The 22058-nt window shown below is 41.1% G+C and overlaps 1 protein-coding gene and 1 long non-coding RNA gene across 6 annotated transcripts; one reads left to right on the top strand and one right to left on the bottom strand.

Moving 5' to 3' along the window:
- Window positions 1-1985: 1985 nt before the first annotated feature.
- LOC116619380 (mucin-5AC) lies at window positions 1986-14834 on the bottom strand. 5 transcript variants are annotated; one of them, XM_048722325.1, is made up of 17 exons: window positions 14696-14834; window positions 13512-13592; window positions 11549-11755; window positions 10992-11282; window positions 10176-10265; window positions 10030-10101; window positions 9640-9705; window positions 8926-8970; window positions 8653-8727; window positions 7398-8492; window positions 6639-7319; window positions 5538-6092; window positions 4554-5003; window positions 3542-3648; window positions 3167-3225; window positions 2963-3078; window positions 1986-2547 (listed from the first exon to the last, which is right to left on the bottom strand). In XM_048722325.1, the coding sequence occupies exons 2-17, from the start codon at window positions 13582-13584 to the stop codon at window positions 2045-2047; spliced, it is 4485 nt and encodes a 1494-aa protein (XP_048578282.1). In that variant the 5' UTR covers window positions 13585-13592; window positions 14696-14834; the 3' UTR covers window positions 1986-2044. The 5 variants fall into 5 exon arrangements, with proteins under 5 accessions (XP_048578282.1, XP_048578278.1, XP_048578279.1 ...); XM_048722321.1 differs by having other exon boundaries at window positions 6639-8492; XM_048722322.1 differs by having other exon boundaries at window positions 6639-8492; window positions 8653-8724.
- Window positions 14835-15059: 225 nt separating this feature from the next.
- Window positions 15060-15674, top strand: LOC116619382. Its single transcript, XR_004296662.2, has 2 exons — window positions 15060-15201; window positions 15411-15674. It is a non-coding gene; the product is annotated as an uncharacterized LOC116619382 (long non-coding RNA).
- Window positions 15675-22058: the final 6384 nt, after the last annotated feature.

The raw sequence follows: 22058 nt of genomic DNA, 5'->3' as shown, positions 1-22058 counted from the left end.
TCTTTTAGTCTCGATTTAACGAATTTTTTACTTCGAAAATAACTAAAATATCCAAAGCTATTTTTAGACACCCCCAAAGATAATCCGCATTAAACTTTTCGTACCTCTTTGTAAAAATACTTACAAAGACACCCTGCCCATATTTGGTTCTCTCATTATCTAAAAAACGTTCGTGATCGTGATTGTCACAATAGAGGATTATCTGCACAATTTGCCCTTTTAGAGCCCTCTTGAATTCATGCGCAAGGGGGGGGTCTAAGAATTTCGAATGTGGAAACCATTGTAGGTATTAGATAGTTTTTGCATTGAATAACACTGAGAGCACCTAGTTATTAAACAGCCTCTGACAGCCAACATTTTGCTCCTAGCAAAATAACAAGTGTGAAAAGGGAAACATTTCCATCGGCTGATTTGGGAAAGCTAATGCGATATTTTCGATTGAATTGGGTAAATAAAGTAATAAACTTTGTTTTTAATTGGTTATTTCGAGATTTTAACACATTGTGTGCTAATAATTAGATAAAAACAATAACAAAGGTGTAGCTGACAAGGGCCCTGAAAGAACAGTTCTCGAATCCTCATAAAAGGCTCCATACATTTTTGTAAGTCTTAGCCTCCTTAATAAGACAATAAGAACACCAACAAAATTTCTTTTGGACCCTGTATGTCCCAGTTTAGAGTTTAGTTGAATTAAACTGTTGCTCACTCAGTTTAAAAGCACTTTTCATGACAGTATAACATGCCGTAGCATTTAATGAATTATTACTTCCAGTGGAAGTGCGTCACATGGTATCCTTATAGGAAATCTTTTAAACCCATGCGGTTATTATATTCGTAGTGATTGACGGCGCATTACCTAATGTTACTATGACAACCCCTTATACTCAACAATAGTTTGAGATGGTTACTACAGAAACCTCAGAAAAACAAAACTTTCTCTGGTTGATTGTTTGGGTTATGCGCCGGCCGACGATCCTCATAATTTAGACATATGTAGGATTTATTATTAACCGTTGTCTGGCAACAGACGAAAGGACAGCAGAATCACAAAGGAATTCTGGCTAGTCACGAGGATACTTCTATTTAAATTTAAATTTAAATTTTGCTTAAGTTGAAACTCACGCCGTAGAATTCTTTTGTTTTTTTGTTCATGTCTTTTTTTCTTGTTCATGTCCTTTTGGCCATTGCCTTACAGCTTATGTTAAGTATAACAAAAAATAAAATAAAATGCAATTTTATTTGCAGTTGTATCTGGTTTTACTCCCATGCTCCTTTCTGTCCTAGTCTCGCTCCATTCTCTCCCCTTTTTTCTGCTTTTTCCACCTACCCTACTCGCACATGCGCAGAAACTACAAAAATACTGTCTAATTGTGGCGTGAGCAAGATGGTTTCATAAGCCTCCAAGGAGTGCATTTTGTGTTTTAAGGCCATGGAAATGGACCTGAAGGATCAAAATAAAGGTATCTATGTGTGTCTTAAGTTGTGTTTGCTGATATCTTTTCCTTGTTTTTATTTTTATTTTCTTGCGGGTGCTTTCACGGCCGGTACAGGCCGGTTAAGAGGCCAATGGGTTAATGATGGAACTTTAGATGTTATAGACTTTTTTGGGGAAAAGCGGGGGAGGGATGCAAAAAAAAATTAGCGCAGGTTTTGTAGATCAATGAAATAGATCGGCAAATAATAAAAAGTCGTGCATAAAAATTGAGCTATTTTGATAAAAGAATTTCAAATTTCAATGATAACAGATCGACACTGTTATGTTGCCATCAACGTATTTTGACAATAGCTATATTTGCTCCCTAAAAGGTCAATGTAACTGATTTTTTGTACAAATTATGCTAAGATATACTATAGTCTCCATGGTAATAGTTATAGTCTCCCTAGCGAGTCCAGAACGGATGCAGGGAGACTTAGGCTGAGGTTTTTTCGGATGCATATCACATTTTAATTTTCGGTGATTATCCATAATTATTCTAAGACAATAATGGAATCCACAATCTAAATTTATTTAATTCTATAAATAAAATAAGTCTACAAAATTCGTTCAATTGTGCTTTCTAGAACCAATCCGTTGACGGTTTTTTCGTCTCGCAACTTTAGATCGCTTTGTGTACTTATTCCAAGTGACTTTTTTTCCTTTGACTCGAAACGGGTTCGATCGACAGCACAAGATCGGGCAGTTAGGTTTACAATATCTATCGCAGCTTCGCGGGCAAGGAAGGGATTTCTTGTAACCCATAGCAACGCGAAGTGGGACCATATCAGGTAATATGGGCCCTGGTAAGCTTGGGTCTTGCATGGGTGGTCCTGGTTCTACTATCACCATATTTGGGGGGATTCGATTTTGATGAAGCAGCGATGTTGAAGAGCAGCACAGCGGATTACAGCCAGGTGCGCATGCGGGCAAACAGGAGCCAGGACACTTGGATAGGGGAGGCGCGGCGGTAATTATTTTGGGTAAGCCCGCTGAACAACATGATGGCGTGCATGCAGGCGCACAGGACTCGGGACAGTTTGCGGGACATATTTTAGCTGGATCGTAACAACCTGAAATACAAAAAAGAAGGGTACTTGGAAAATTTTTGTTTCTGGGTGTCGAGTTTCGAATTCTATTAATTCACATTGTCGTAAGATCTCACGAGATTACATTAAGTTATTGGTTGTTGATGCGGCTTTAAAAAACACATTGAAAAAGAGGTGTAACGCAAAAGCTATTAAATTAAAAAATTGAGATGTATCAATATTTAAAACGCGATGTTTTGGTTAAACCCTGACCTCAACAAACTATCAACAAGACAAGCCCCAATCTTACCACTGTGAACCCTTAGCCCAACAAACCTCACCCACACCGGCTTACAAATTCAGTCCTTCACCTGGTCGTATACCCTATCGAAAAATTCCCCCTCTCCCTGATCATATGCCCCTATCGAGAGATCCCCCCCACCCCTAATCGTATACCCACCCGCCGCGTATATGGTGTTCTGTCCATACTCGTCAATAAGTTTGGCAAGGAACGCGCCATTGCTGTTGAAGCGAAGAACAAAGTAGGCCTTTGTCGTACCGTCCTCACTGGATCGCCTAAAAAAACATGGAAGCAACATTTTTATGTTTGGTGCAATCAAAGGATTTGGCAATGAAGATGTATCAAGTTCATAAAAATGCTTACGAGAAACGTCCAAACTGTATCCCAAGGAAATTCAACTCTTCTCCGTAAACCGCGAGAACCTGTGTTGAAAGAAAGGAGCATACAATTTCAAGCAAACTTTAAACATACCCTTGTATTAGAGGTCTAAGGTTGAGTCGTATGGGACTTGCCCGCGACACCTCTACAACTCTGGGCGTAGAGTGTAAATAAGCCTACGACTTCGCTACGATGCCCGACTACGAAAGTCGAAATGTGTAATTCAGTGCTAAGCATGTCTTTTATTAAAGCAGGACTGCGTTATACACAGAGGATGAATAATATTGTGTACAAAATCTCCATAGTTTCTTGTGCCATCTTTTTATCGTCCACCCTTTGCCATCTGTTGCCTCTCCTTACCCTCTCCTCTATGATGTGCCTAAGGTTCTCGTAGGTGGGAGTAGATGAAAACATGAGCTCGCGATTCCAAGGGTACGCCAATCTCATGGCAACTAAGAATATCTTACCTGGAAAAACAGGCTCTAGATTAGAGGGGCAACTGACACAGAACAAGATAATTGTTAGGGGTATACAACTATTTCAATAGGTTTGCACTGTTAGGAAAGGGGGGCGGGGGACTTAAAAAGTCACAACCTTAAAAGGATAGCAGAGTGGTGTGGGTTTAGCCTGTGATATGATAAAAGTATACTGTAATGGAGTTCTAGACGGACGAGCTTATTATTTCAGCACATATTAATGAAGGAATATGTTATGTTCGGAAGGGTTTATTATCTATTTGGAAAATAAATCCAACACAAGATTGAAGTGGCATGTTCCACTTTTGTTCGAGAACAGAAAAACTTCGATGTTGTTATTTCGAGAATCAGCTTCTATTCAGGCGATTGTTTTCCTACGCAGTTTCTCGGATCTCTCACGTTGAGCGTTTGTGGTCGACACGACTGCGTATGACATCACACTTCAAGTATACAAAGCTAGAGTTTGAACATTTTGTTTCTTTAAATAACTGAATGTTTGCACTTATCATCCTGTAGTGTACGAGTCACCACGATCATACGTTCTATACATTGCCCGCCCTCCCTTTTAAAGGTCCTCTGCTTCCATATGTAACAAAAATATTACCCCCTACCCCCTTTGTTACTGAGCCAAACACCTCTTTTAGCAAAACGCTATAGAACCCCTGTCAACAGTTAAAAGACAATAAAACCTAATAGGATCCGCGCTGTTAAACAGGCCATCCGATCTAAATTATCAATCATATCCTCAAAGAAATTTCCAATAGACAGACTGCTTTCACAATTTTGAAATATTTTTCCCGTTTTCCCCTTAAAAATCATCGGAGATTGTTACGTAGTCAACCGGAAGTAAACTGGTGACAATGCGGCTTTAAGAACTCTTGTTCCACAATACTTACAGTTCAAGTTCCGCAGTTCTGTTTTGGGATTGGGCGCCATCGTAGTGGGGATATTCACGGTACTCTTGGTTGTCTCAACAGGTGTCGTTATGGTCGTCACTGTCGTTGACATAACTGTCGAAGCTGTAGTTGGTATCGTCGTTGGTGTAGTTGGTATCGTCGTTATTGTTGTTGGCGTAGTTGATGGTGTCGTCGGTGTCGTAAGCGTCGTCGAAATTGTTGCATGTGTAGTAACAAACGTTGGTGTTGTTGCCGTAATAACTCCAGAGGTTCCTACTTGGGCGGCACCTTGCTCGCCAGGTGCGGTGGTTGTTTGGGTCGCTATCGGCTGGGTGGTTGGTAGAGGTATGAGGCCCTGTGAGCCGTCTGTTGTGGAACCTTCTAGATTTGGAATGGCGGTGACGGATTGCGGTAGCACGATGGGTGGAATTGTGATGGTTATCGGTGCACCTAGACATAAAGAAGTCTTAGTTTAGTATAGCCTCCTTGCAGATATAGGTGGGACAGTGGTGGGGATCGGTGCGCCTAAATACAGAGAAAGTCTTTGCTTAGCATAGCTACTTAAAGCCGCATTGTCACCAGTTTACTTCCGGTCGATTACGTAGCAATCTATGATTTTTAACGAAAAACGAGAAAAATATTTCAACATTTTTAAAGCAGTGTGTCTATTGAAATTTTTTTTAAGGTTGTGATTGATAATTTAGAGCGGATGGCCTGTTAAATATCTCGGATTCTAATAGATTCTTTTGTATTTTAACGGTTGAGGTTTCCGTCGCACCTCCGGAAGTAAACTGGTGACAATGCGGCTTTACTCTCACAGATATGGTAGAAAAAGTTTCCAGCATTAGTCAAAATGAATTTATAGAGTAGCTATCAGCTATGAGTTTGAATATCAGGACTTCATCTGGGTTGGGCGCGTATTAATGCATTCGGCGGTAATATACAAAAAAATATTGTCAACCAATGACTTTGATCGATACTAACCTGCCTTTGACCCTGTCTCTACGGATATTTGTTCTGGGTTATTCCCATGATGCACCGGCACTCCTGACGATCCCTGGGTCTGACTCGTGATGACAGACACGTGAGGGTCAATAGAAGAACTGGGAGATTGCCCCGTCACAGGCGTAATAGACTGACCAGTATTACCGGTTTGACCAGCATGACTAGTTCCAGTGGAGCCCGTTTGACCAGTTCCATGAGAATGATCAATTCCAGTAGAACCCGCTTTGCCAGTTCCAGGAGTACCCGTTTGACCAGTTCCATGTGAATGATCAATTCCAGGAGAACCCGTTTGAACAGTTCCAGGAGAACCCATTTGACCAGTTCCAGGTAGATTTCCATTACTTGCGGACCCTGTAGAGGATCCGGTGCTTGTGTGACCAGGCATTGATGAGACGCTGGCAGAGTTCTCCCCTGTGTTTGACCCCGCGCCTGTATTTGACGTACTACCACCATTTGTGTTTGAACTCCCGCCATTACTTGAGGATGAGCCTCCTGTATTCGTCAAACCGCCATTTGAAGAGCTGGAGCTACTACCTGAATGATAAATAGTCCGTCAAACGTTTAGGTATTCTCAAACTTATTTGTATGATTATTTTAGATTTAATCAATATATTGTAAAATTGCATTTTAAGCATGTACTTTCTTAATGTTCGGTGCAGGAGGATTGCCTACAAGTAGGAAGTAGATGCAAGCTAAAATATGATGATGATGATGTTTTTGTTATTAGTAATGTAGAAAGGTGATGATGATGATGATGCTGTTGTTGTTGTTGTTGTTGTTAGTAATGACGATGTTGATGCTAATTATGATGATGATGATGCTATTGCTGTTGTTGGTAATGATGATGATAATGACGATGATCATGGTGTTGTTGTTTTCAGTAATGACGATGATGGAGATGGCGATTGGTGACGATGATGGTGGTGATGCTAATGATGATGATGCTTTTGTAGTCATGATAATGATGGCGATTATTACAATGTTGGTGAAAATGATGAGGTGGAATGATGGCTTTACTGATATAAGTAAATTGTGTGATGATGACGATGTTTATAATGGTGATAACTATGACTCTCTTACCTGAGTTCGTTTCAATGTCGTGGCGGTTCTCCGGGTTGAATTCCTCTCTACTGATATCAGCGGCCGCTTTCTCTGCGATAGGACCGATCAGGCTCATCATGTCCTTGCCTCTATCAGACAAGTCAAAGTCCGAGACGGTCCCGTAGGCGTGCCGAGGGTTGTCCATTGTGAGCTCCTCGGGCCAGACCGAGTGAAGACTTGATTCAGGAATCTTAACGTCGCCTCCATAGAATTTTATTGACGCAGGTGAGGGTTTTGAAGTCGTTTGTTTAGGGCGAGAAAATTCCTTTATTTCCTCACTTCCCATGACATCCTCCTCCATCATTGTGGTCTGTCCGCTTGGCCGCATGTGATAGCTTCCGGCCGTGGGCTGGTTTTCGGTAATTCTTTCTGTAGTAGCTGGACTTCCGGTTGGGGTGACATTTCCGGTAGGCTCCCCATCTGGGTCGTCTTCCATTTCCGTTGTTAAACTTTTTGTCGGGATGATTGCGTCAGGGTCAAATTCCATATCTGTTGTCATTGCACTTCGCATATTCCTAGTTGGGGTCCCTGTGTTTGCTCGGGTCTCTAGTCTTCTTCTTTGGGCAGAAATAGCTTCGGGGTCATTTTCCATCGAAGTCATACCCTCACTTTCGGTTGATGCTGCACTTCCGGCGAAAGTTATGACTGCTTTGGGGTCATTTTCCATCGAAGTTGCTATACTCTCACTTCCGGTTGGTGTCGCACTTCCAGCGGAAGTTGGGACTGCTTCGGGGTCATTTTCCATAGAAGTTGTCATACCATGGCTTTCAGTTGGTTTGCCCTTTCCAGAGTAAGTCGTCTGAATCGCTTCAGGATCTTCTTCCATGGATGTGGTCATACCAGTTGGCCTAGAACCACTGGTTGGTGCAATACTTCCGGCGGAAGTGGTCCTAGCTCCTGTCGATGTACTGGATGCGCCAGTTGGAGTTATCACTTCCACGATAGCCTCTGGATCGTTTTCCATTGAAGTCGTCATACCGGAAGTAGGAGCACTACTTGAGTGGGATTCACCTCCGGTTTTCCATGGCCCAGACTGATCAGCTTCCGGTATGATATCATCGTGTCTTCTTTCACTGGGCTGCGTAACGGTCGTTCTACTAGCTTCTGTAGGTTTGTAAGCTTTTCTAGGTGAATGCTGAGTGGGTACATTCTCTTTCAGCCCTTCATTACTTGAGGGGGTCTTACTTGGAAATGAATGATCGAGACCGACATTCGACACAATTGGCCCGACACTCGAAACAATCGGTTCGACATTCGACACAATCGGTGACACATGGCTGCCAGTTGTTGGCAAGCCCTTATGAATGTCTTTGGACCCAGTCTCCTCCGCGACAGGAATTTCCACAGGTGTCACCATTGCTTCGAGAAAACTTCCCCCTCTTAGCTTCTTAGCCAATCGCTGTTTCACTTGCAGCTTCTTACGATGAATAGCTTTGTTACCGCTATATCTATGCTTAGCGTGGTGGATCTTTTTTGGCTGTTCTATTTTTATCTCTTGGGACATTGCATCGGTAGTAGCACCATTATTATGATTATTGTTCTCTTGTATTTGGACAGTTCCAGGATTCTCTTGATTCCCTAAGCCAAACTTTATGCGTCTTTCTGTCTTCAAATTATTGGCGTCTTTCGGGGCATTTATATTAACAAGACCAGTAGACGTCCTCTCTTGGTCACTTCCGGCGGAAATAGGGCTTTCTTCGTTATTTCCTGGTTTATCCGTGGCTGACGTCATAGGGTTGGCAGCGTCTGCTATTTTTCGCCAGTTTTTCTGATACAATTTTTCCGTTGGAGCTTGATAGTTTTCCAGATTTGCAGGTACTTTTTCTTGTTCATCTGAAAAAAAAAAAATAAATAAAAATACCAAGAAGAGTTCGGTTTAGCTCTTCATCCAAAGGGTGGATACTGATATTTTCTAAATCATACAAGAATGGATCATATTCAAAAAAGATTTGACAAGATAGACAATTGCAGTATTTTTTTATCCTTTTCATACGTTTATCTGGCGGGTAAATAATGTTGTAGATAGTGACTGGACGAGCGTCTTTGCCTCCTTCTACTGGTTTTTCTGCTGAAAACAATAAATAGATGTTACATTCTCTAGCATACGGTCCTCTCTATTTGTAATAAATTGTGCTGCCAAGCCGCCACAGGTATCCCAATCAGAAAAAAAACTTGTGTTTGGGGGCTTATGTTTTCATAAAAAAACTACTACAAAGCTACGCCTTGATATTTGCTATATGATAGAGCATCATACGTGACAACATACCTGATAGAACAGGCTTAGGGGTGACTGGAACGGCATCTAGAGTAGCTAAACACACACATTTGTACACATTAGATAACACATTGGGCGTAAAGACAAGATAAGAAAAGACAAAGACAAACACATTATATAACACAATAGGCGTACAGAAATGTCAAGAAAAGATTTTGTATTTAATGCCAAGGGCGTGGAGGACGGGTTGATAATTGAAAAAGAGATTTTGATTAGATTAAGGTCACGATGACATGAAATTGATAATGATAAGGCACGGCAAAAAAAGGTCGAGTTTACACCTAGCGCAGACTTGTTGATTATCAGGGGCAAACGTAGAACATTCTTCTTGTCTTCGAACGTCTTCTTATAGGGAATATTCCGTGTCTTACACATGTCTTACACGGGTTTAAAAAAAACGATAACGTACCATATCAGCATGTCTTACATCCGGTGATTATTTGGTGCTAGCTCGAGTATTCGCCGCGTCTTACGCCAGTATTTGCTACTTTTTGCTACTTTTTTGCCGTGAGGGTAATGTTGATGATAGCAATAATAATTGTGAGAATTAGGACGATAATGATGTTGTTTAATAGCGATGATAGTGGTGGTGGCGGGACCATGATAGATGGAAGTAGATGGAAAAAGGAAAATAGGAAAGAAAGATACAAGGGACTGCTGATTCTAATTAAGTGAGAGACCAAATCAGGACAATCTACAAGATACCTGGTATTCTTTTCTCGTTATTCATTTCAACAAACTTTTGAAACTTCTCCTCCAACCGCTTAACATCTGAAAATGCATTCGATTATCATTTCAGTGGGCTTCCGCTACGAGCATATAAAGTGCTCTTAGTAACTGCTCTTAAAAATAAGAAGGCGTCCTTTTTGTAAGGAAAAAGTATTGAAGGCTTGTTTTGAACTTGAGATTCACAGATGAGAGGTTTTCATAACTGTTCTTAATATCAAGGAATCCTCCTTTTGAGCAAGCTAAGATTTACAGAAAAAAGGTAAGTATGAGGGGTGTTCTTTTAAGAACAATAAGTGTTCCTAATATCCTAATGTTCCTGTCTACTTATTCATCGGTTTTCTCAAAGCCTAAAAGTCTTACGCTCACCTTTCACGAGGGCTTTGTGGTATGACGGCGGGCTGTCGAGTCTCGGCTTTTCAAGATTCGTGTCTTGAACAGCTACAAAATATAAACAATATTCATGTCTATCGTCACATTTAGTCTTCTTTATTTTTGGCTAAATGTGCCAATACCTTTGTCATCATTTTTCTTTAGCGTATAGTCGCCGGTTTGTTCTTCCTGCATCTGTTTTTGCTTCACATTTTCTTCGGGTTGATGTTTGTCTAAAAAAGTAATATTCATGATGACTGTTATGGATGAAAACGATGATGATGATGAAAATGAATTTGATTATCACGATGATGGTGATGATGATGATGATGATGATGATGATGATGGTGGTGGTGATGATGCTGGTGATGGTGATGGTGATGGTGATGGTGATGATGATGATGATGATGATGATGATGATGATGATGATGATGATGATGATGATGGTGGTGATGATGATGATGATGATGATGATGATGATGATGATGATGATGATGATGATGATGATGATGATGATGGTGATGGTGATGATGATGATGATGATGATGATGATGATGATGATGATGATGATGATGATGGTGGTGGTGATGATGCTGGTGGTGATGATGATGAGGATGATGATGATGATGATGATGATGATGATGATGATGATGATGATGATGATGATGATGATGATGATGATGATGAGGATGATGAGGATGATGATGATGATGATGATGATGATGAAGATGATGATGATGATGATGATGATGATGATGATGATGATGATGATGATGATGATGATGATGATGATGATGATGATGATGATGATGATGATGAAGATGATGATGATGATGATGATGATGATGATGATGATGATGAAGATGATGATGATGATGATGATGATGATGATGGTGGTGGTGATGATGCTGGTGGTGATGATGATGAGGAGGAGGAGGACGGTGGGCTGACAAACCTACCCAAACAGCGAATATCGCCTCTCAAGTCGTCAAAATTCAAGTGTCCCCAGCCCCAGCTAGAATCATCCACTAGACGAACTCGTGCCAGTTTCCCTCGGTATTTGTGCACTTTCCAGTGAACCCGATGCATCTTCTCACCACAACGAGGCGATGACGTCCTTAGCTTCGTGACGCCATTCACGAGTAATTCTACCCTTGCTTTTGATTTGTCACATCCACCGCCAATCAGAAAGTTGATATCATCACCGGTGATAACGAAGTTAGGAGATGTTAAGGTACCTCTTGGAAAATCTAAAAAAAAACATCAAAGGGGTTTATACCTTGGAAATTATCATTACCAATAAAACGCTTTTATAGCATTTAAATGTTTTGGTGGTTGTAAGAGCTGCCAAATAATCGCCAGGGTATGCCCTTCCATAGGAAGAAATCTAACTGTGACAGAACGTGAATTCTATCTTACTCCATAGTATCGCAAAATATCTAGTAACACGTCTTTGGCTTCCTGTTTATGAAAATATATACTGCGGGTCCATCCATATGTATACTCGAGTGCGTACCTGTTTGGACCATTCCAGCAGGGGTGCCTTTGCTGGGTCTATCTTCGTAGGTCCCTATCCACCAGTTCCCCTGTAGTCCCACAGGAGTTCCCAGGCCCCGCGCGGCAGGATTGTCATCAAATGTTGGCTGTGTGTTGAAAGCGTCCCCGGTACGCGTCCAGCCCCTGAGAGAATTGGGCCCCTCTTCGAAGTCAAATTTGCAGCTTGCTAGGAATAAATAATGATCATAAATAATTTTTTGTTATATGGTAAATTTATAAAGTCCAGTACTTGTTTACAAGCAAAACTACCTTAGGGACTGATCAGAATTCTTATCATGGGAGGGGGCAGATACGTAATCATTGAGATCGGTAAAATCTTCTTCAGGTCTTCCCTCTTTTTAGTCTTAGTTATTACAGATGCACAATTAATTACGGATTATTAAAGATGCACGAATGACTTCACATTCTTTTGTGCATCCCCCACCCTACTCCTGCCATTAAGCGAACAAGTTACAAGTCTGCCTTTCTTAATTTCTAAATCAAACTTTTAAAAATCAAAATTTCACCCTTTTGCTCGGGCCCCTTCTTTTCGATCGATGATTTGAACGCCTTTGTTATTTTCGCTAAACTTTACAGCCATTTTGAGATGAAAAGCCCATTCTGCTCTTTGAAGAAAGGATAAAAAACGCTCGTTAGGGACTGTGCAATAATTATCAGGAGGGGGGGGGGGGGTGGCTGTAAAACCAGATGGGGGTGGGGCACTTAGTAAAAATGTTGCAATATAGGGGGGTCAGCCTAAACTTTTCACATAAGAGAGGGGGGGCTTATTTAAAATTACCAGATTATCGAGATTTATTATCCAGATTTATCAAAATTTCGTAAATGACTAAAAATGTCATATTTCCCTTTAACAACAAAATCGATGCAAACTTTGAAACCTCTTTGCAAAGTCTCACTAAGGACCGCTCTGTTCTATGAATCTCTATACATCTCTATCAACCCTTATCGGAAAAGTTAGCTCCTTTTTTTCTCTTAGTTGTCTAGTCGCGCCTGAGCTCAAACTCAGAAACGGACTCCCGTAAGCATCCATATTCTAGCGGCCACACCAAGACGACAAAGGTAATATTTGTCAAGCATTAAAGGGAGGTATCTCTTAGATGAAAAACAAACAAACAAACAAACAAACAAACAAACAAACAAACAAACAAACAAACAAACAAACAAACAAACAAACAAACAAACAAACAAACAAACAAACAAACAAACAAACAAACAAACAAACAAACAAACAAACAAACAAACAAACAAACAAACAAACAAACAAACAAACAAACAAACAAACAAACAAACAAACAAACAAACAAACAAACAAACAAACAAACAAACAAACAAACAAACCGCCGCGTACACCAATCTTAGGTCTATGGGCCTGTGTTATTTTTAATCAATCAATTCATTTTATTTATTAGACAAGGAAGAAGAAAATTCCAACTCTGCTTTGGACCATTTCCAGAAAAAGAAAATTATCAGATAATCCAATGAAACGCGTTGGGCTTTTTGGTCCTTAATTGTATTATATAGGCAAGTTTCAGACATTGGCGGTTTAGTCGAACTAAGCTAAGCGGTGCTGATGTTTATCCTCATGCCTAAGTAGAATGCATTAGGAAGCAAAGTGACTACAGGTAGAATGTAGGAGGGGGGCGGGGGTCTTTGCAATTTTTAAAGAAAAGGAGGGGGGTCAGAAATTAACTAGACGCTGCTGTTGGAAGGGGGGGGGTCCTACGTAATTTTTCATTATTCAAAGCTCATTTTACGGACCCCTCATAATAGTTATTGCACAGTCCCTTAACAATCTCAATGCTATTGCGCCTATGATTGTCAGGTTGCGCGCGCAATCCTTTGACCGCCAAAGTGGTCCATTTCTTATTGAAGGTTAGTCAAATGCTATTAATTACACTTTTCTTCTGATGTTGATAACTGACCTGACACTTGTTGCTGGAAGCCTAATAAAAGCGTCGCTATGGCGACAAGCTCAACCATGGTCATGGTACACATCTTGCACCCTAAACACAACAAAACTTTCTTCAGTACAAACCACCCACGAAAGGGTGAGGGTGGGGTTAACAGGTAGGAGGGCAGTTTAGGCACGGTCGCGGTACGAGCATAGCGGAGCTTTGGAGCCGCAGTTCGCAGAGCGTCGCTCTGTAGTGCCTGTGTTAGTTCTCCGGTTTCCCTTTTTCAGAAAAGAAAGCAATTAGCATTAGCTGTGTCCCGTTGTAATACGCGAGTCGAGTGGCGCCTTTCTATGGCTGCCTCCGACTCGAAAACGTTGTATCTGTGATCTCTACAAACCACCCACGAAAGGGTTAGGGTGAGGTTAACAGATAAGGTGAGCAGTTAAAGAAGGCCTCGCTCCATGCCATGCTCCCGCTCAATACCGAGTCACACAAAGCATCCATTTGCATCGGCTAATTCAAGAAAGTAACCAAGATATTTTCAATCAAATATCGTCAATGGCTTGGCGCCTTTATATGGCTGCCTCCGACTCGAAAACGTTGTATCTGAGATCTCGTCATTTATTTTATCTGTAAGAGAGGTAATAAGCTTCCAGAATAATTAATCGATTGTTTTTATTCACATACTCCTTTATGCGGCGCGGTTAAACTCGACCTTCATCGATGAAAATTAGTATTGTAAGGATATTTAAAAAACTGAACAAAATTTCTATATAATGATAATAATACAAATACTTACAGAAGCTGTGAGAAAACTAGTCCAGTCAGTAACCCCATTACAAAGAGCACCCCCAGGACCTTAAAAACCCCCGTTAATTATTCCCGTTTAGTGGTGCTACCGTTGTATGGAGTTTCAACAAGAGTACAAACCAAAGGCTGAAGATAGGCCAATAGGTTGAAGATTTTCTGCCAAAACTAATATGAATAAGTCATGACACTGTTAATAAATCCGCTTTTATCGCAGCGAGGACCGTCAAGATAATCCCCTAAAAACTCCCACAAGATCGCGCCTTCGATTAATCCTATCGAAGCACTTCAACGTTACACTTTGAGTGTTGTTAGTTAGCCGTATTATGATGTACAAAACTTCGTAGACCAAACAATGAACTGAGATCTCAAGCTCGGAAATTTTGTTTAGTCTTGCGACTCACCAATTTTACCCGGCCACTTTTCCTAATGATGCATCATCCTTTGATTTCTTATATCTATAATTCGAAGGGAAGACGGGGCTGTGGTCCATTCAAGTCCATTCTAAAGTCAGTATTTTGCCGTTCAAGCGGGTTATTTGGAGATTACCCTGTCGAGTACCCGTTTGTAATCTGCCAAGTGTCAATAGACCACTCGTTGTCGGTGTACAAGCCTTGCATATTAAAGTACCTGTCTAGGACACAAGAAAGGCGTGTGACCAACGACAAGTGGAAATAACTTGTTGAGCTAAAGGCGGGATAGGTTGGACCCAAATTTACAGCCCTTTTTGTGTGTGTGTTTTTTTTCGTGCGGAATCATGCGACGAACGGAATCATGGCCGCCATCTTGTTTTGGCGATTTGGACAAAAGATGACACTTGAAAGTCAAGATAAAAAAAGGATATCAAGTATTTGGCGACGACGGATATATAAGTTAATGTATACCTTTCGAAGACGAGGCTGAATAACAGGTATTGTCAGGCTGCAATAATGTGATTATAAAAATAATACAACGCAGTTAGCTGGCATACTTGTAGGGCACAAAAAGTCCAAAACGTCCGGTGTTCATTTTGGAGATTATCTTCTGCGCCGAGTGACGAAGGCTGCCAACACGGAGCTAGTTTGTATATCGTTTATTTGACGTAACTTGCATTCACTCGAGTTTGTTTTGGATTACTAGGGACGATTGCGCCGATGGATAAACATGTTGTTGTGCTGATTTCCTTGAAGAATCTTCAAATGAACTTGTAGAATAACAAGGTGTAATATTTTTCGGGTATCCATCAAATCGCACGCTCCGATAGGCTCTAGTGAGGTACGCGATACCGGACCACACCCTCAAGAGACTCTTGTGCAGTTAAAGAACATTGCTTCTTCTAGGCCTCGAATCGCGTAATAAAAACAACACAAATTGATTAATAATAAATGGAAACATCTAGTCTAATGCATGAAGCCTTATCTAAGACCCCGTCCCCACGTATCCGTTTTCGTTTGAAAACGCAACCTTTTTGTTACGGATACGGATATCGTCCACACGGAAACGCGAAAACGATAATCGAAAACGGAACGATTTGAAAACGATCTCCAGAGTGGAACAATTTGAAAACGATACCATTTCGGAGCCGTGGGGACGGACGAAAACGGAACCTTTCGAAAACGATGGCGTGATTCAATTTGCGCGTGCGATGTAAACAAGCAAAATAGTGGGTCTACGCATGCGCTGAAGAGCTTGATATCGTTTTCCTATCGTTTCTGCGTTTTCGTGGGGACGGGTCGTATCAAAATGAAAACGCTTCGTGTGGACGCGGATCTTTTTTGAAAACGGAACAAAAAGGTTGCGTTTTCAAACGAAAACGGATACGTGGGGAAAGGGTGTAATACAGTCGAAGCTCTCTGAGCGACCGCTCTCGTAAGCGACCAGCCCCGATAACGACCACGATCACGAATCACCGATTGAATTGTCACACAAACTCTGTAATTCTAAGCTCTCGTAAGCGACCGACTTATCGGTGCGACCAGCTCCGTTAACGACCACAATTTCAAAACACCAACTAAGATTTTCTTTTATTTTTAAGCTCTCGTAAGCGACCACAATGATTTTTGGCTTTATATCATCAGTCAAGACCTGATAAACATCATATCCAATGCATGCTGAAATCACATATAAAGCAGAAATATCACAAAAGCTGCCTTTCCAGTAGGCAACTATTAAAGAATTTCATAATTTCAATTTTCTAACTTCAATTTCAACCATGGGATTGACATTTCTTTGTCTCCAGAAAATGTATAAATGCAAGGAATCTCTAGTCCATTGCCAGGTCCACGATTTATCCTTTTCCATTTACAATAGCCATCCACTTGTTTGTTGCACGCATTAGAAATCGGCTAACAAAAGACGCCATGCGAACGTCGTAGACGCAGAAGATATTCTCATGACGAAAAGCTTAAGCCGTCGATATAAACGAGTTATTTTTGCAAACGAAACAACTGTTTCAAAATATAGAAAGTTTAACGGGATGTCACTTGTAGGAATTAAAATTTATTGTGCAATTGGAAAAGTGACAATTTGGCATGACATCCTGTGCAGAAGTATTTGTTTCGGTCGAGGATGAAAAACTTCCCTTCCCTAGATAAACTGCCTTGTTTGCAATCATTACTGTTTTCCATCTCAATGATTTCACTAGAAGCAAAAGGACGGCTGAGATTCCCTGAACATGCACGTTTCTGTGAGCTGGAACTGTCCTTGATGTAGGACGACAAGCTTTGCTCATTTTTGTGCTTTGTAATCCCACAGATTTGCTTCGCATCAACCCCTGCCTGGTGGAGACTTGAAGCTCTGACACAGTGAGCCGTGTACACTTTAGAGAGCCCCGCCTTTTGTGAGATTTTCGGCATTAGCTTTGAGATGGAATTCTTTCCTAGGGGCTCATTTTTGTACCAGCAACTGCCCTTCTTGTCGAAGTTCACGAGTGGTGTTTGAAGCAATGCATCGCACTCGGGATGGAGTTTCTCCAGCATCTTTTCCAATGCAGCAATTGGATCCAACGGTTAGCCTGGTATTCCGTACATCCTCACATCGCTATAGTCTTGGTCTTTTTTGGTCTTTTTTAGTTTTTGGATTGTTCAGTATGTTTGATGCCCACATATTTCTGTTCACGGTCATCGTGTTTGAACTCGAGAGATGTCTTGGTGAGTTCACGCCAGCCCTTGCGTCCTCTTCTTCCCAAATAATAACAAAGGTTAAACCACACAAATTCTTGTAGCTTGTTAGGAGAGTCTACATCGAAGTAAGACCTGAGTTTGTCCATATCACCGGGCTCTATGGGGCTTTTGTGCTCAGGCTTCGGGTTTCCGCACTTGTAGTAGGACTTGCACACTACTTTTTGTTTGATTGTAGAAACTCGGCGTCTTTTAAGATATTTATAGTACGAGCGAATGGCTGGCTGGTTATTGTGCGATGAATTGCAGCCCTGATACCCGTTAGGGCACTCGGCGAGAGGTCCTTCTTGTCTTTTGTTTTGACTTCAGCATAGAAACGGCTTAAAATGCCTCCAAGATCCGAGGGGCTGATACTGTGAAAATCACCTTCAACACTTCGCTTCGTGCACCACTCGGTGAACTTTTTCATCGCACAGGAAGTTTGTTTTTTAGTATTTTTGGGAACAGAATCTTCTTCCATTTTTTTAAGCTGCTCCTCATCGAGCTGAGAAGATTGTGAGTCGTGTTCAGCCATGTTTTTCTGTTTGTATTTTTTGTAGTTGTCAAAACATAACCAAACACGGCAAGCGATGCGACGAGCGGTTTGAATGAATTGCGGGAATTCCTTCTTCCTTCTGATTGGCTGGCTGCAATTTCCTCGCCCTCTCATTGGCTTAGAGCAGCGGGCTTTAATATATTAGAGCCCGCCAAAACGTTCATTAGAGCCCGTATAATACGCCACAATGCTCGCACATGATTCTCCGTTCAACACACTAAAACAATCTCGATTCACGGAGACTTGAAACTTCTAAATTACGTTTCACGAGGAGAGTTAAATCACGTTTCACGGACGTGGAAATGGACAATTTCACCTGTTTATGTTTCTCGACCGTGAAACATGGCCAAGTTTCGTTTCACGAAAAAACCCTTTACCACCCTGATTATAGGGCCATTTATGGATGAAATAATATTTTTGTCCAACCATTTTAAGAAATGGATTTTAAAATAGCCATCTGGTGATATCAAAGACCTTTTGTAACGAGGAAAGATGTGAGATGGATGTAAGGAGAAATATAAGTAAAATTGCTATTACAATTTGACCATCAAGCAAACAACACTACAATTTTAATTTTACAAAAAAAAGAATTATTTACATTTTTTATAGTTATTTTTTCTAACTGCACGTGACTAAATCTGACTAAATCTCCACAATGCATTTGTACAAATTCTTCTTTCGTTCTTCAAAATCTTTCTATATTCCCAGGTGGTTTTATTCCACTACATTACTCAGTTCAAATCAATCCTGATTATCGTCCAATTGCTCGTCTATTTGGTTATGGTCTCCCCGCTGCATATGGTGCATTTCTATTGGCTCTGCTAGCGCGCCTTGACACCTTCCTGCATTTCGTTCTCCTGCTCTACCTTGCACGTTCGCAACAACAGGTTTATGCCTAAAAAAAACCTGTCTGAACTCAGGAATCCGCCAGGCGTACACCACGATGTTAATGCACGAGTTGGAATATTGAAGCCAAAGGAGAGTCATCCAAACATAATAATTAAAAAACGAGAAACCCAAGTTGAATATGACCCAGTAACAATTAAAGGGCATCAATGTGACTAGTGACGCCAGCGTGACAATGAGAAGCGTGACGGCAAGCTTCTTGTCACGCAATCTTTCACGGGCTCCGTGTCCGTTGATATGACTTGCCCTGGATCTGATCATGATGACGGTGTAGGCAGCTGACATTATAAGAAGAGGCAAGATGATGTAGATAAAGAACAATGTTAAACTAATCTTCACAGGTATGAGTGATATAATAAAGCCCAATGACATCATCACTGTACTAATAAGGGCGATAACCCATGGAGTCCCGATCAGGAGACCGTAAAATGTCTTACCCGTTCCTCGGTGATAGAAAGGAAAGGCGACTGCAACAAGACGCTCCACCGATACAGCGGCCAGAAAATTGACCGATGAAAAACTTGAGAAATAATCCAAACTAAAAACGGACAGCTCAAAGGCGTCGAAATGAAAACGCCCTAAGAGAAGTTCTCTCATATAAGTCATAACTCTGAACAAGCATTTGAGGCCGACGAGAAAATCGGCGATGCACAGATTGACGAGTAGGTAGTTTGATCTGCGCCGTCGGAGACTTTTCGTTTTGAGTAAGACGACTAGGCTGATGGTGTTCCCGATGATCGCCCAAAGTCCAAGTACCGTCAGGCACGCGATCGATGCCTTGTAAAAACTTTCGTTTCTATATATATATATATGTTCCCCTGTGCTGTAGTGTTGCTGGTTTGATTCATTTTTGAATAAGTGTTTTTTTTTTTGCGGAATTAGCGTTTACGAGGTAAAGAATGAGAAACAAGTTTTCTTTTTGTCGTTTTATAGGCTGTGCTTCGCTCAATGCTGGCGAAACTAATAAGTACATCCGATATGAGTTTGGGACTATATCCAACTGCTCGCAACGCAGAAATAGACCCAATTTCATTTCGAATCTCCAAATGTAAAAGAGTAATGTTGTTGAAAAACACCATCTGTGCACTCTTAAAGACCTCATCTTTCTAAATGAGAAAAGCGTAAATGGGCCGACAACCAGAAACCAACAAATCATTCATTATTTTAGCAAACCCAGTGGAAGTCAAATCAATTTTTAAAATCTTAGGCGACTAAATGCATACATTCTTGTATGCATAAGCAACGTAAGAAAAACATACAATATTAAAATTAAAATAATTAACTGAGTTCAGCTTTTTATTAGTTTTAAATCCAAGCGACAAGAAGTCCATTTATGGATAAAATAATACTTTTGTCGCAACTAGTTTAAGAATTAAATGGATTTCAAAATAGCCATCTGTGATATCAAAGACCTTCTCTAACGAGGAAATTCCTAGAAATGACTAAAAAAAGAAGTAATCTTTTATGTTTCGGGATTCGATAAAAAACTAGTCCTATTGCCAGATTTTATGTTTGTATGACTTTTTCCATTCTTATTAATTCACAATCAAAGACATTCTACGTATTTTTAAACGTTTTTAGTTCTCAATCCACAAGAATACTTGTCCACCTAGTATATAATTTAATTTAATGCTCCCTGTAAGAACTACGACGGGGGACAAAACTGTAGAGAAGATTATTGAAATGGCACTTATCTATACCTTAACGACGACTTTTATGTCTTTCCTCCCCCTTCCCCCCACCAAACAATGATGTCTACGTTCGCCTTTTATTTACATACATGTCCGATACACCAACAAAATACAAGTGGTACGAGTCGTGAATCAGAAATCTCCAGTGGTACAAGTGGTGTTTTGGGTATCTGGGTATCCTGTGTTGTAAAAGTTGTTTAGTGGTGTTTGGGTATCCTGTGATAAAATACCAGTGGTACGAGTCGTGAAGCAGAAATCTCCAGTGGTACGCAAGTGGTGTTTTGGGTATCTGGGTATCCTGTGTTGTAAAAATTGTTTAGTGGTGTTTGGGTATCCTGTGATAAAATACCAGTGGTACGAGTCGTGAAGCAGAAATCTCCAGTGGTACGCAAGTAATGTTTTGGGTATCTGGGTATCCTGTGTTGTAAAAGTTGTTTAGTGGTGTTTGGGTATCCTGTGATAAAATACCAGTGGTACGAGTCGTGAAGCAGAAATCTCCAGTGGTGTAATATTTTTCCGGTATCCTTCAAATCGCACGCTCCGATAGGCTCTAGTGAGGTACGCGATACCGGACCACACCCTCAAGAGACTATTGTGCAGTTAAAGAGCATTGCTTCTTCTAGGCCTCGAATCGCGTAATAAAAACAACACAAATTGATCAATAATAAATGGAAACATCTAGTCTAATGCATGAAGCCTTATCTAAGACCCCGTCCCCACGTATCCGTTTTCGTTTGAAAACGCAACCTTTTTGTTACGGATACGGGTATCGTCCACACGGAAAGGCGAAAACGATGATCGAAAACGGAACGATTTAAAAACGATCTCCAGAGTCGAACAATTTGAAAACGATGACGTATCGGTGCCGTGGGGACGGACGAAAACGGAACCTTTCGAAAACGATGGCGTGATTCAATTTGCGCGCGCGATGTAAACAAGCAAAATAGTGGGTATACGCATGCGCTGAAGAGCTTGTTATCGTCTTCCTATCGTTTCTGCGTTTTCGTGGGGACGGGTCGTATCAAAATGAAAACGCTTCGTGTGGACGCGGATCTTTTTTGAAAACGGAACAAAAAGGTTGCGTTTTCAAACGAAAACGGATACGTGGGGAAAGGGTCTAATACAGTCGAAGCTCTCTGAGCGACCGCTCTCGTAAGCCACCAGCCCCGATAACGACCACGATCACGAATCACCGATTGAATTGTCACACAAACTCTGTAATTCTAAGCTCTCGTAAGCCACCAGCCCCGATAACGACCACGATCACGAATGACCGATTGAATTGTCACACAAACTCTGTAATTCTAAGCTCTTGTAAGCGACCAACTTATCGGTGCGACCAGCCCCGATAACGACCACGATCACGAATGACCGATTGAATTGTCACACAAACTCTGTAATTCTAGGCTCTCGTAAGCGACCGACTTATCGGTGCTACCAGCTCCGTTAACGACCACAATTTCAAAACACCAACTGA

This window comes from Nematostella vectensis, chromosome 15, assembly GCF_932526225.1.
Source record: "Nematostella vectensis chromosome 15, jaNemVect1.1, whole genome shotgun sequence".
Lineage (NCBI taxonomy): Eukaryota > Metazoa > Cnidaria > Anthozoa > Actiniaria > Edwardsiidae > Nematostella > Nematostella vectensis.
The sequence above is the reverse complement of the archived record's forward strand: the minus strand, read 5'-3'. Positions and strand labels throughout refer to the sequence as shown.

What these genes read in the sequence shown, in the direction of transcription:
- LOC116619380 (XM_048722321.1), bottom strand. Translation starts at nt 13,584, where the DNA reads ATGTGTACCATGACCATGGTTGAGCTTGTCGCCATAGCGACGCTTTTA. An exon ending in TGCTGGAATGGTCCAAACAG is followed by an intron (nt 11,283 to 11,548) that starts GTACGCACTCGA and finishes GTTTTTTTTTAG; the next exon opens with ATTTTCCAAGAGGTACCTTA. An exon ending in TAACGAGAAAAGAATACCAG is followed by an intron (nt 8,971 to 9,639) that starts GTATCTTGTAGA and finishes GTGTGTGTTTAG; the next exon opens with CTACTCTAGATGCCGTTCCA.